Genomic DNA, 14,536 nt, shown 5'->3' on the forward strand with positions numbered 1-14,536 from the left:
CATCTTTTTTTCTGCATTCCTCACTGTTAGAGGGTGATAGCTTCCACCTCCCCGGGGCATGGCTGGTTCTCCCAGCTTCAAGAGGTGCCTCTCCTGCAAGGAGTTGATTTCTGTAATGGATAGACACTCTCATGGTGTCCGGTGCCTGGGAGAGTCCCTAAGTGGTCCCCTCAAGGATTGAACTCACAACCCAGGGTTCAGCAGGCCAATGCTCAAACCACTGAGCTATCCCTCCCCCCAAGTTAAAAGTCCTCCTTATGGAGAAGGCACTTCAGCTGCCAGGGGACTCCGGTGCCGACCCTGGATCCTCCCCAGAGCCTTCAACTTCAAAGGGAGTAGAGATGCAGAAAAACCAGCAGATTCCCCCCATAAAGGCTTGAGGAAAAAGGGCTCCAAGCACTGTTGGCCTGTCAGAGGGATTCCCCAGTGCGATCGGCCACCTCGGTACTGGCGGCTCCGAAGTGCGGTACCCAGAAGCATCAGGGTGCCTCCACTGTGAGCTCAGCTGCACCGCGTAGAGAAGTCAGGGCTCAGGCTCTGAGGCAGTGGTTCTGCCCCCTGAGGAGAAAGATAAATACCGTATTGCCTCTAAAGGAGTGGCACTGAGTAAACCTTTGTTACCAAATGTGTCAAAACTCACATCTAGGGAGTGCTCTGCATCTTGGCAACCATCGGTACCAGCAATGTACCACAGACACTCTCTGTGGTACCGAGTGAGCCGACGATACTGCAAGAGTTACAGTACCCTAGCGACCTGATGGTTGGTTGAAGAAACACAGTCGCCATTACTCAGTATCGGGGCCCCGGTACCGAGCACATCCCGGTGCCCGGAATCGTCCTGAGCACCAGGCCTTATGCCACCAATATCTCGGTCAACGCCATCCTTACCCAGTGATGAGCCTGACAGTGACCAGGAGGATGTCATTTCCCTAGCTTCTCACCGTGGCCTGCCATCACAATACAAGGGTCCTCAATTCCATCGAGCCAACCCATGATTGTGCTATGGGCCCCCCTTGGGCTTCTCCGCCATCCATGCCTTTCCCTCGCCTATGTCTGTATTGGGATCCTTGGGCGACATACACATCCCACATGTCAAGGGTGTCCATTGTCTCTCAGAGAGAATCCACCAAATGGTCCCCTCCGGCCTCTCTGTCCAGAGCCCCTGAGCCAGTGGAGGAGGAAGCTTTGGAAGAACAGGAAGAAGGACTTGAAGGAGAAGCTACCCCTCCTGAAATCTTCGCCTTATCTTCACCAGACGAGGCTGTACTGCCCCCCCCCCCAATCACTTGGTGATGATTTTAAGACCAAGAGAGTGGCAGATGAGCTGTAAATTCGCCTGCAGGAGGTGACAGACACATTGTAAACTGGTGAATATTCTGCACACTGCCTCTTCATCCAGAATTGCGCTCCCAATTAACGAGGTGATTCTAGATCCTGCCAAAATCATCTGGCAGACACCAGCCTCCATTGCACCAACCTGCGAGAAAGCTGACAGGAAGTACTACATCCCTCCCAAAGAGGCAGACTTTTAGAGTCACAAACTACCAAGCTGCCATGGCCAAATAAGATTTTATTAATTATGTGAAACTCAGTGTATTTGTGGATCATCTTCCAGAGGTACAAAAGGAGCAGTTTCAGGCCATTGTCAGAGAGGGCCAGTTAGTAGCTAGAACTGTGCTACAGACAGCACTGGGTGCAGCCAATACAGCGGTCCACTCGGTCTCCATGGCAGTGGTAATGAGGCCGGCTTCCTTGTTACACCTTTCCAGGGTTGCCCAAAGAACTGGAGACGATAGTGGAAGATCTCGTGTTTGAAGGGCCCAAGCTCTTTGTGAATAAGACATACTCCTCTCTCTACACCCTGAAGGATTCCCGGGCCCCATTACGCTCTCTGGGAATCTACACTGCAGGACAAAAGAGAAGATACAGCTCTCAACCACAGCAGAGGTCATGACCTCCTCAGTACCCACCGTCACAGCACGATTACAAACCGCAGCACAAAAAGCCCGCAGTACAAAAGTGGAAGCAGTCAGCATCCCAATCCGCATCCTCTCTGCCCTCCTCTGCTGAACACTTTTAACGGGTTGGTTGAGGGTCCAAATAGCTATTTCTTGCAACATCAGATGCCTTCTGCCTGTCATGTCCCTTTGGAAGTCGCCTGGCCCTCTTTCACAGCAGTTGGGACAATATCACCTCTGACAGATGGGTCTTGGAGATTATTTCAAAGGGTTATGTCATTTAATTCCCTTTCCCTCTTCAGGGACCCTTTTCATGAGAACCTACTTCACCATGAAAATAGATGTATTACACTTAGGGGCCATAGAACCAATCATGATGCAACTCAGAGGCAAGGAGTTCTACTCATTATTTCCTGATTCCCCAAGGTGAAGGGAGGGTAGGGGCTTATTCTAGATCTAAGGGCACTAAACAAATACGTGAAGGCACAAAAGTTCCAGATGATCACCCTAGCAGCCATTATTCCAGCTCTGGAGTAAGGAGATTGGGTTGCAGCCTTCGACCTACAAGATGCCGACTTCCAGATCTTCACCTTCACAAGTCTCATAGGGACAGTCCAGTCCAGCCCCCAAACATGCTGCTAGGTCATAGGGCAGCATGAACCTTTGTCACTTCAAATACCCAGATGTTCATGAGGTGTCTTCAGATGTGGCTCAGTTCAGTCAATTCTCCAAACAGGGACAGACTAACCAAACTGCTATCAGTGCCCTGCATAGTAAAATACTCTCTGGACAGGTGGAAAGACCCATCCAACTTTCAAGCAGGTGTTCCATTTGTGCAACCACCACCAACGCTGACTCTAACAACAGATGCTTCCCTAATAGACTTGGGAGCCCACCTACATGACCAAAAGGTTCAGGGCAAGTGGTCTTCCACAGGAGCGGCCCTCCATATCAATCCTTTGGCCGTAACAGCAGTCAGGAATGCCTGTGCACACTTTCTGCCATTCATCAAAAATACCCACACAAAAGTCATGATGGACAATATGACTATATGTTTTACATAAATCACCAAGGGGTCACCAGATCTCTCTCTCCCTCTGCATGGAAGCACTCAAACTTTGGAATTGGTGCATCCATCACAATGTGCTTATCTCAGCTGTGTATCTGCAGACTGCGACAGCTGACAGTCTGTTGGAACTGTTCTCACGACTACGAATGGGAACTGAACTCAAAGGTGCTTCGCAACATATTCACCCTTTGGGGAACCCTGACTACAGATCTTTTTGCTACTTATTGAAACAAGAAACGTCCTCGCTACTACTCCAGGGCTGGCCTGGGGACACATTCACTGGGAGACGCAGTCATCCTCCTATGGGACAGGGGCCTTTTGTATGCCTTTCCCCCATTCCCTCTCTATCCAAAGTCCTGTTGAAAATCCAACGAGACAAAGTGAGAGTTATTCTGATTGTCCCCTTCTGGACAAGACAAGTCTGGTTCCCTTACCAGACACACATGACAGTATACCCTCCGGTTCCTCTTTGGCCCATTCCTCCGTTGCTCTCTCAAAACAACAGGATGATCCTTCACCTCAGTCTGCGGATCCTCTACCTCCATGGTTCACTCCTTCGTGGTTCCAAGACTAAGAGGTAGAGTGCTCTGATGAGGTGAATGATGTGTTGCTATACAGTCGAAAGTTGACCATGCAACGTACTTACCTACAAAAATGGAAATAATTACAAATTTGGTGTCATTCTAAGCACATATACCAGGCCTTGTCCTCTCTCCCTCTGGTTTTAGACCTCAAGAGGTCAAAACGCTCGCTCCACTCCCTTCAGGTACATCTTCAGTCGTAACGGCCTTCCACCATCAAGTAGACGGATACTCGGTGTTCGTTCACCTGCTGATGCATAGATTTCTTAAGGCATTGGTAATCTCTTCCTGCATATGAGACCACCCTCTCTGACCTGGGATCTTAACCTAGAATTAGACCTCCCTTTGAGCCCATGGCAACTTGCTCTCTCTTTCACCTGTCGATGAAGACAGCATTTCTAATTGCCATCACCTCAGGTAGGTGCATAGGAGAAATTGCGGTCCTGATTGTACACCCCCTATTTGTGGTCTTTTTTAAAGACAAAGTAACCCTGAGGCTGCATCCCAAGTTTCTCCCTAATGACTAAGGACTTTCTTTCATTCGCAGAAAGACACAAAGGCTCCATGATATTGGCTCAAAGACTACCCAAAAGGGTCTTGGGTTGCATTAATCTCTGTTATCAAGGACTCAACCCGTTGCCTCCATCCGGACGTACGCACTCGACAAGGTCAATTTCTACCTCAGTTGCACTCTTTAAAGATGTCCCTATCTCGGAAATCTGCAGAGTAGCAACTTGGGCCTCTGCCCACACTTTCACGGAACATTATGTGATCGCTGGAGATTCGGCCTCCGACGTCATCTTCCGTTCCTCAGTACTCTCTGTAGTAACAGACTCCACTGTGAAGCCCCAGCCCTCCATGGGGGATACTGCTGTGAAGTCACCAATGGCGGAGCACCCATAGGGACACTATTCAAACAATAAAAAGTTACCTTGTGCAGTAACTGAGGCTCTTTGAGAGGTGTGTCCCTATGGGTACTCTACAACCTGCCCTTCTCCCCTCTACTTCGGAGTTCTTAATATGGGGCTCTGCGGTAGAGAAGGAACTGGGGGGGGGTTGCCTATGCTGCGCTAGAAAGCCTCGAGGCAGACCACAAGGGAGGGAGAGCGCATGTGCGGGCTGAACAGACCTAAAATCTCCAATTAGAGCCGCAGGGTCACAGATACACCTGCAGTGGAGCACCCTTAGGGGGACACATCTTGAAGAACCATCATTACTGCAGAAGGTGAGTAACTTTCTCTTTCTACAGCCTCTGGGCTGCAGTAGTGACTACAGACCTCAGCTTGCAGACCTACTGACTTGCTCCTCCCTTAGCCACACATTCACCTGTCTCCGAGACCACCACTGTGGAGCAGTGCCCCATGGAATCTATGGTATGAGGAGTCCCTCTGCTCTGGTTTCCTATGGCCTGCTCTGAGTGCAGTTGTTATGATTGCTCCTTGTACTGCAGTACTGCACAGACGCCAGGTTCAGGGCCTGGCAGTTGCTGAGCACTGTGCAAACACATATTAAAGGACAGTTCCTGCCCCCAAAAGCTTACAATCTCAATTAAGACAGGAAGTAACAAGTGCATGTAGCAGACAACTGGAGGGGAGGGAGGATGAGGGTAACCATGCTAGGAACATGTGACAGCCACCAGGTTTCCAGTCATCTTTCCTCTCCTCTCCCCCACCACAAATAAATACTCCCAGAAACATTAAGGACATCATTGATTCCTGCTGGCCACCTGCCTAGCTACTCTCAGTTGGAAACATATTGTACATTTCACAGCAGGAGTGGGTTTCACTGCTTTTTGGGTCTTACATGCCCATGGCAGGGGGACAGGTTAACTAATGCGCATGGGACAAATAAGATTCAGTTCAAATAAGCACCCAGATGGATCCTTAACCAGACTTTGACTCTGCAAAACTTGGGGTTCCAGCAAGAACGGCCTTTCGTGTGGCATTTTGGCATTTCTGCCTGTACTCTCAGGTGGAAGCAGGCCATCCTGAGGTGTGTGAAAATGAAAAATAAGAAATAAAACAGAGGAATGATACATGCAAACCTCCTTGCTTGGCGTTAGGTTTAATCACACATTGCATGAAGGCTTAGCTCACTTTTTATTGTAAAACTGAACCAGTTTGCTCATTCCTGGCTCCTGTTGTTTGTCAGAGATACAGTGCACATAACTGCCCGGGCACTGCAAAGCTAACTCAACCTGCACATGCTCTACTTTAAGCATAAGGGTTGTCTCACTGGAGTCTCAGTGGGACTACTCACATGCTTCCAGTTAAGCACATGCTCAAGTTCTCTAATGTTCTCCCTTTGGGAGCACTAGTCAGCAAACTAAGAAGAAATGGAATCTGCTGTTGAGACTGCCCCTGACGAAAAGTGACTGATTAGATGGAGATCATGGTCTGAGAGAGTTTGGATAGAAAAACAAGCATTACTGTGACCTAGGCACCTGATTTATTTTATTTCCTACAGACTTTCGACCTGTTTGCTATGAGGAACCCCAGCACTGGTGCTCAGTTGCCTACTATGAACTCAACAACCGAGTAGGGGAGACTTTCCAGGCTTCTTCTCGGAGTATTCTTATAGATGGATTCACGGATCCTTCAAATAACAGGAACCGATTCTGTCTTGGACTGCTCTCTAATGTCAACAGGAATTCTACTATAGAAAACACCAGGCGACACATAGGAAAAGGTAAGAGCAAATTCCCTCTTATTGGTAAGGAACAGAGCTTGGAAGAACGTCCATGGTCTAGAACTAGAAAAGTCTGTCTGTCCATTGTATCTGTCTAGCTACCTAACAAACATGAATGTAAAGCCACCTGCTCGGCTTCTTTCTGAAGCAGTAGATGAGGCATTGGCTCTTTACTGGGAAGAGGGTAGCTTTTTACACAGATTATTTACTTGGCCTACATGGAACCCATAATTAAAAACAAAACTTTGCTCTAACTTAGAAGTATGTGTTTTCATTTGTATTTATCAGAACTTCTGGCAACTGAGAATATTGCCATTGAAATGTCACTAAAAAAATAATTATTGGTCCCTGGCTGCTGGTTTTTCTATCACCAGAAAGCAGGTGGAGACAGACAACATGCTAACTAGCTGAGCTATAAATTTAGATAGCACTGCTAAAGTTTCCTCTGTTGCTTTTTTTCTCTTGTTAAGGAAACCAGTCCAATCTGATTCTGTGTTTCTGGGAACTTTTACCAGTTAAATCTAAGAGAAATATAAGGTTCTTTTTCAAGTGATTGCCCACATGTATTCCACTTCCAGTGAAGTGCACATGTGTTCCATACACACAAGACTGAATTATTTTGGCCAGCAGTGTCCATTGGGGCCATGCCTGCACTCTGTATGCCCTCGTGTCCCCCTCCTGAGGCCAGAAAGAGCAGAGCAGGTCCAGCCGTCCATCAGTTCCTTCTGATCGCCTGTGACAGTAAGACCAAACCCCTGCAGTGTCCGCTTCACTGTGCATTGTGTGACTTTGCCTACTCATGTATATAAATTAATTGTAGATAACGTCATTAGTCTAGTTGTCATTTTTCTCTTACACCTGCTAGCTTTAAAACAAATATATATATATATATATATTTAGTGTCCTTAGAGGCTTCTCTGGTACCAAGATTTAACTGCTGTAGCTGAAACAAAATCCCTGGAGTTCAAAACTTGCCCCTCCTGTGATGCAACTATTCTACTCAATGATGAGCATTTTAGGTGTCTTTTTGCCTTGAAGAGGGGCACATCCCCATCAGATTCTCAATCTGCCCACCCCTTCTCCAAGAAGACACACAAGGCTGCTCCTTGCTGCAGCTCATCTCTGTTAGCAAGTTCCAAATTGGGTAAAGCTTGCCCAGTTGCCAGTATTTAGTGGAAACTTCTAGTCTGTGGCAGCCAGGTTGCTGGTCATCTCTTTGATCTGTCATGTTTTTCCTCCCTGGGAGCTTGGCATCGGGACATCCCAGCTTGCCTGGAGTTTTTGCAGTTGTTGCTCCAACAGAGATTTGACAGCCCTCAGCCCTTTCTGGGAATCCTCCAGATGCTGCTCTAATTTGTTTTGTGAAGCTTCCAGGTCTTGTTTTAAATTCCTTTGAGAAAACTCCAGCTCTGGTTGTATGTCTTGTTTAAAATCCCACTGGTCATTTTTGATTCTGCAAGCACCTCCTTTATTTGTTCTGTCTTGGTTCAACAGGAATCCAGCTCACAGTCTCTTTCTCTCTCCTTGGAAACTGGATGCCACTCTTGGCATCAGCGTGGCCCCTTTTCAGCCCGAGCGGCTAGTCACAGTTATGGGGCCCTGAGGATGTTCCAGCTGGAAGTAGAAGTTGATGGATTCTGATATTCTCTTTGATGCAGTCTTGTTTATTTACTAGGAATGTACAAAGTCCTCCTTCGCCGAATGCAGGAGGAACCCAGAACAAAAGGAGCAGTTTCTTAGTTTACAGATCCAAGCCTCTTTAGTCCACAGCCCCCAAAAATCTCTCTAGCTTTTTCCAGGGTCACATGGTATTCATAGGCTACTGCTTGGCCTTCTTGCTTTTTTGCCTCTCTCTCTCTGTTCCTGTCTTTTTCAGTCTTGTATCACTTCTGCCATTCCTCTCCCTCCCCCATACACACCTACCCAAAACAATACTCAGCCAAAAGCTTTTGGGTGGATTCACACTCACCTACAGTCCTCAGCTTAAACCTCTCCAACGCATCATCAGTGATCTACAACCCATCCTGGACAATGATCCCTCGCTTTCACAGACCTTGGGAGGCAGGCCAGTCCTCGCCCACAGACAACCTGCCAACCTTAAGCATATTCTCACCAGCAACCACACACCGCACCATAACAACTCTAACTCAGGAACCAATCCATGCAACAAACCTCGATGCCAACTCTGCCCACATATCTACACCAACAACACCATCACAGGACCTAACCAGATCAGCTACAACATCACCAGTTCATTCACCTGCACGTCCACCAATGTTATATATGCCATCATGTGCCAGCAATGCCCCTCTGCTATGTACATTGGCCAAACTGGACAGTCACTACGTAAAAGGATAAATGGACACAAGTCAGATATCAGGAATGGCAATATTCAAAAACCTGTAGGAGAACACTTCAACCTCCCTGGCCACACAATAGCAGATGTAAAGGTAGCCATCTTACAGCAAAAAAACTTCAGGACCAGACTCCAAAGAGAAACTGCTAAGCTTCAGTTCATTTGCAAATTTGACACCATCAGATCAGGATTAAACAAAGACTGTGAATGGCTAGCCAACTACAGAAGCAGTTTCTCCTCCCTTGGTGTTCACACTTCAACTGCTAGCAGAGGACCTCACCCTCCCTGATTGAAATAACCTCGTTATCTCCAGACTGATTCTTGCCAGCATATTTATACCTGCCCCTGGAAATTTCCATTACATGCATCCGACGAAGTGGGCATTCACCCACGAAAGCTTATGCTCCAATACATCTGTTAGTCTTAAAGGTGCCACAGGACTCTCTGTTGCTTTTTACACTCTCCTTGTATCTTAGATGGGGATTTATGCTCATAGGCATGTTAATTGAAGGGTGAGTTCACACCTATCAGTCTCAATGGGGGGTTAACTCAACCCACAATAAGGTTTCACCCAGCTCATAACAATATCTTCCTGCCACTTCTGTGACCAGCAAATGGATCACCAGTTTTAACCTTCTCAAAATAAAACAAAGCATGGAGTTTTGGATTTCCTTCTCCCTCTTCATAGACCACTGCTTTCTTTTTTGTTACTTCTCTCTCTGAGGGGATCAGAGTAATTGGGACATTTTAACCAAGGCTATGTCTACACTACCACTTTTGGCATAGTTACTGCCACTCGTGGAGGTGGTTTTATTATGTTGATGGGAGAGCTCTCTCCCACAGACATAGAGCAGCTACACAAGTGATCTTACAGCGGCACAGCTGCAGCGATACAGTGTAGACATGGCCTAAGGCTCAGTTAAAACAGGCTCCTACCGTCTACTGAAATCAACAAAAGTTAGAAGCCTAAATGCCTTTGTGGATTTGAGCCTAATGATCTTCTGTTCTGTGACTGGTCCTCTTCCTTGTTCACACAACCTTGAATCAGCACTTGCCATGAAATGATTGAAGATCAGACTGGAAACCAGGAACTCCTGAATTCTGTTTCTGTTTCTATCGGGGTAGAGGTGTATTGTCCTTTGGAACAGTTAAGATGTTGTGATGCTTCGTGAAACCCCAAATAGTTAATATTTCTTTTTGAACAGTGGAAATGAGAGAGTCGTCCAGTTCCAGTTTATCTAAAAATGAAGACAAAGACTGTATAAGAACATACGCTAGTAGTGTGTTGTAGATCCATAAACAACAATTGCTAGGCCTCTCATGGTTAAGATTCTCATTTGAGGCAGCTAGTTCCTATGAGTTTCTGCCCAAAGGGGAAGAGAGGGAATGATCTCCAGAGCAGGAAGAAAATGTGGTAAACACTAATGGTTCTCATCTGTTCAGATTTGAAGATCTGTCTGTGTTGATAAAAAATCCTAGAACCTTACATTAGGAATCTACTCAAAGGAAGAAAGCTAATTGCCCACGGAGGATCCTGATCCAGCCGAGACTCTTAATTTCTCTGCATTTCCCTATTCATCCAACTTGAAAGGAAAATGCCCAGAAGGAGGGGAAATGCCCTAAGCACAGGACTGTAGGACAGGTCCAATGATTCATAGTTCCTAAAGCATGTCAGATAGACAGATGAAAGCTGTTGAAATGGATACAACTATCTCTTCTGTTAACAGAAAAAACAGTGAGTAAACAAGATTAGGTCACTAGGATAAGTGTATGTAATAGAATTGTCATCCAGTGTACCAGCATGAAACTGTTTCCTGGAAATACCACATCAAAGCAAGTAATAATCCAGAGCACAGTGCAATTATCTGCTAGAAATTGGTCCAATTTCAGCAGTCAAACTTCAAAGACAGACATGAGGCTTCTGATCTGTTTACTTTGTAGTACCGAAAAGACCTGGAGGATTCTAGGGTGCCAGATCTCAGGGAGCTGAAGAGATGAACGAAATCCCATAAAAGCATGGGAACTCCTGATTTGGGGATTCTGGAAGTGAGTGCAGCTGACTGGCTGTCATTGAAAGTGCTTGTCTCCAGTGAATGCATACTGGAGAAATGGAAATACTTACTGGCATTTTAGTTTCATTATATTCATGTTGGTTTTTTTAAAAATCCACAAAAATAAAATACTGTCACCTAAATGTTCAGAAGTGACTTATGAGTTTGGTTGTCTTTCATGTTGGCTGCTCAGTTTGAGATACCTTTAAAGGGATTTGATTTTCAGAGGGTGGGTGCTCTGCATTTTCTGAAAATCAGGTCCTTTAAGTTGTCTCAAGTTGGGCACCCAAAATTACTAGCATCTGCTGAAAATTTAAGCCACAGTGAATATTTCTATTCCTAGTTTTCTCTTCCTGCCCCGAGGCTGGTCAGTGGCAGTGTTCTCGCTCTGTCTGCCTATATCACATACTTCTATTGCCCTGTCACTGTAGTGTCTGAGCAGCTCACTATTATTACATGTATTTATCCGCACAACTTTGATTGTCCATCTGTTGTTCCCACTTTACAGATGGACAAAAAAAAGAGGCACAGAGGCTTGTCTTCATTGCAACAGGTAGCTCCACAGTTACTACACTTGAGATAGCTGAGCTTGAGTGAGAGCAGCCACACTGAGCTAGAGATTAACTCTAGCTGGAGCCTGTGCAACATTCATTTGGCTTCCTTATGCATGTGCGTTATGATACAGTCTTTAATTACGTGATCATATAGTGTGTTTTCCACAGAACCCATCTCATTCAATGCACAGGCTGGACCTGCTCTGGAAATGAATCAGGGCTGTGTAGTGAAGGCAGCTGTTGTCTGTGTGACTCCTGCTTCATTTATTGCCAAAGTTGGAAGGTGTGTGGTGAATGAGGCAGGGGACTACAGGAACAGAAAGCATGGTCTCATGTTGAAGGCAGTTGAATGCTGCCCTGAAAAATTGGATTCTGCCTCTGCCCCAGTGCTCCTGTATGATGTTTGAACTCAGAAAGTTCTATATAATACTAAGTAGGGCTGTCAAGCGATAAAAAAAATAAATCATGATTAATCGCACGATTAAAAAAATTAATCACTCGATTAAAAATAGAATATCATTTATTTAAATATTTTTGGATATTTTCTACATGTTCAAGTATATTGATTTCAATTACAACATATAATACAAAGTGTACAGTGCTCACTTTATTATTACTTTTATTACAAATATTTGCACTATAAAAAAAAAGAAATAGTATTTTTCAATTCGCCTAATACAAGTACTGTAGTGCAATCTCTTTATCATGAAAGTTGAACTTACAAATGTAGAATTATGTACAAAAAATAACTGCACTCAAAAATAAAACAATGTAAAACTTTAGAGCCTGCAAGTCCACTCAGTCTTACTCCTTGTCCAGTAACCCTTGTCTTGCCAGGGGCCTGTGAGCAAGGGGGCATGGCCTCCCTTGGAGACTGATGGGGAGGGACAGACGTGCAGTCCTACATTCAGGTACCAGCCCATTATTACTCCATCCATGTAATTACTGTATCTCACCCTAATGGTAGTTACTGTAAACTCACAAATTTCCTATACAGAATAATAAAATATTGCTACTGATACATATAAACATCTACATACATACACTTTAAATATAACATATTATCATGCACAGAACAAACCTTTCAGTGATTTATGTCACAATTCTATTCCATACAAAAAAACTACATCAAAAGAACATTATTAAGGTTGCAAAATCAAGCATACTACAAAGTCAGGAAATGCCAGAATTAAGGTTGCCTGCGGAGTCTTAATTTTCTCCCCTGCACTCCCAATGCACACTTGATATGCCTCATTCAGTACACAGAATGGATGGTGCTCTCTTACTGAGCAGCCATTCAACAGTTCGTTTTATCCTCATTGTTCAATGTGTGGTCCCTGCCTTTTTTACACTACTCAAACCCTGCTACAAAGACAACAGTATTAATTTCCTCATGCATTTTCCACTCATTGCTACAGCATCTGAGTGTTTAAAAAATATTAATTAATTAATTAATTTCCCCAACACTCTGAGAGATGAGGGAGTATCACTTCCACCTTACAGATGGGGAACCGAAGCACAGACAGTATTCGCTAATTTTGAGTGCCCCAGTCTCTGAGGCCCTGGCCCTCTAAGCAGGACCAGGCAGCAAGTAGTCCAGGGCTCTGGCCTCAGGCAGGGCAGAGAAACGAGTGGTCTAACAAGCTCAGTTTCTCAGGCAGGGCAGAGCAATACGCAATCTAGGGCTCAGGCCTGCAAACAGGTTAGAGCACCAGTCTAGGGGCTCAGGCCTTCAGGCAGGGTGGAGCACCAAAGAGTCTTGACATCCTAGCTCTGGTAAACAGCAGACAAACGCAGGCTTCTTGGCCTAAAGTGGGGAGGCTGCCATGCTGGGGTGGGGTTGGCAGTAGGGGGGCCCCAGGCCCACCGTACTCCACCGGGTTCCAGCCCAGGGCCTTAACATTGGCAGTCCTTAACATGGTTCCGTCAATGGGTCGCGGTGATCCAGCGAAACATGCTGACCTGGATTCAGGCAACAACACAATTGGACTATAGTCAGTTGTCCCTGGGCTACTTCCTATACTCCCTTCACTGTGTACCTGGGTCTTGGGGTTGTCCTCAGTCTCCCCAGAATATGTCGCCAGCAACAGTCCCAGCAGCTCCTCGGCATCCTAGTTGGCTGGCAGCTCTGGTGATCCTGGTGAGTTAGCACAGTTGAGGTCCTCTTCAGGCTCCCGTTCTAGCAGCAGGTGGGAGGCATCTGTCTCCTTTGGTGGCTCTAGCCCAACTGAGCTTCAGAGCCCGCCCTTTATACTTCCTGTCCCACCCCTCTGCTTCCAGCAGGGTGGGCGTGGATGTCCTGGCTCCGTGCACCAAGGTGTGGACGGGGATTCCTTCCCATTAGTCTCCGAGGGAGGCCACGCCCCCTTGCTACACTGTACAGAAGTAAAGTAGCCAGAGCATAAAGCCCTGATATAATATGTGTCAAGGATTACAGAAAAATAACTTGTGGTTTTGTCCTTTCAAGGTGTCCATCTCTATTATGTTGGTGGCGAGGTGTATGCAGAATGCGTGAGTGACAGCAGCATTTTTGTACAGAGCCGCAACTGTAACTATCAGCATGGCTTCCACCCAGCCACTGTCTGCAAGATCCCCAGCGGCTGCAGCCTCAAGATTTTCAACAACCAGCTCTTTGCCCAGTTGCTCGCCCAGTCAGTCAACCATGGCTTTGAGGTGGTGTATGAGCTGACCAAGATGTGCACTATCCGAATGAGCTTTGTTAAAGTAAGGATTCCTTTTCTTCTGTTGCCTTTCTGGAAAGAAAAGGGAAATTTCAGGGATTAGTTAACTGTGTTGATCTTTTCCAATAGAGTTTTGTCTAGCCACCAACATAAAAAAATGCATAAATGCTACTAAACAATTCACAATCTGTAGTTGCTGTAGAATGAAAGTGATGGGGCCTAGCTGTGAGGTGCTGAACACCTTCAGTTTTCATTGAACTTGATAGGAATTGATGGTGTTCCACACATTTCTGATCTCTCGCCGCAAGGAACGAAGAGAATCTCTTCAAAGCTGTTCATCCATCCCAGCCATGTTCAGCTAATGAGTTAGCAGCTCCTTATGATCAATAGTATTGAAGATAACTGCCCACTGACTTGAGGAGACTGTTGACCACTGAAACTATTGCTTTTCTGGGCCATGGCCTGGTCTCAAGCCAGACTAACTGCTCTCCAGAAACTTGGAACGTATCAGATTCTGCTAGAGTTGATTTTTCTACTGTCTTCTCAATGCCCTTTCCCAGCAAGAGGAGACTAAGGCCAGATTTTCACATCTAGGTAC

The 14,536-nt window shown here is 45.9% G+C and overlaps 1 protein-coding gene across 3 annotated transcripts in view; it reads left to right on the plus strand.

The window, feature by feature from the left end:
• The window catches only part of SMAD9 (SMAD family member 9), a 38,743-nt gene that overhangs the window by 20,041 nt on the left and 4,166 nt on the right, over nt 1-14,536 (plus strand). For 2 of the 3 annotated variants that reach the window (XM_065405829.1, XM_065405835.1), the window contains 2 exons: nt 6,075-6,296; nt 13,725-13,981. In XM_065405829.1, the coding sequence (XP_065261901.1) occupies nt 6,075-6,296; nt 13,725-13,981 (479 nt within the window). The remainder of the gene's footprint in view (nt 1-6,074; nt 6,297-13,724; nt 13,982-14,536) is intronic. The other variant, XM_065405821.1, reaches the window with a different exon arrangement.

This window comes from Emys orbicularis, chromosome 1, assembly GCF_028017835.1.
Source record: "Emys orbicularis isolate rEmyOrb1 chromosome 1, rEmyOrb1.hap1, whole genome shotgun sequence".
Classification (NCBI taxonomy): domain Eukaryota; kingdom Metazoa; phylum Chordata; order Testudines; family Emydidae; genus Emys; species Emys orbicularis.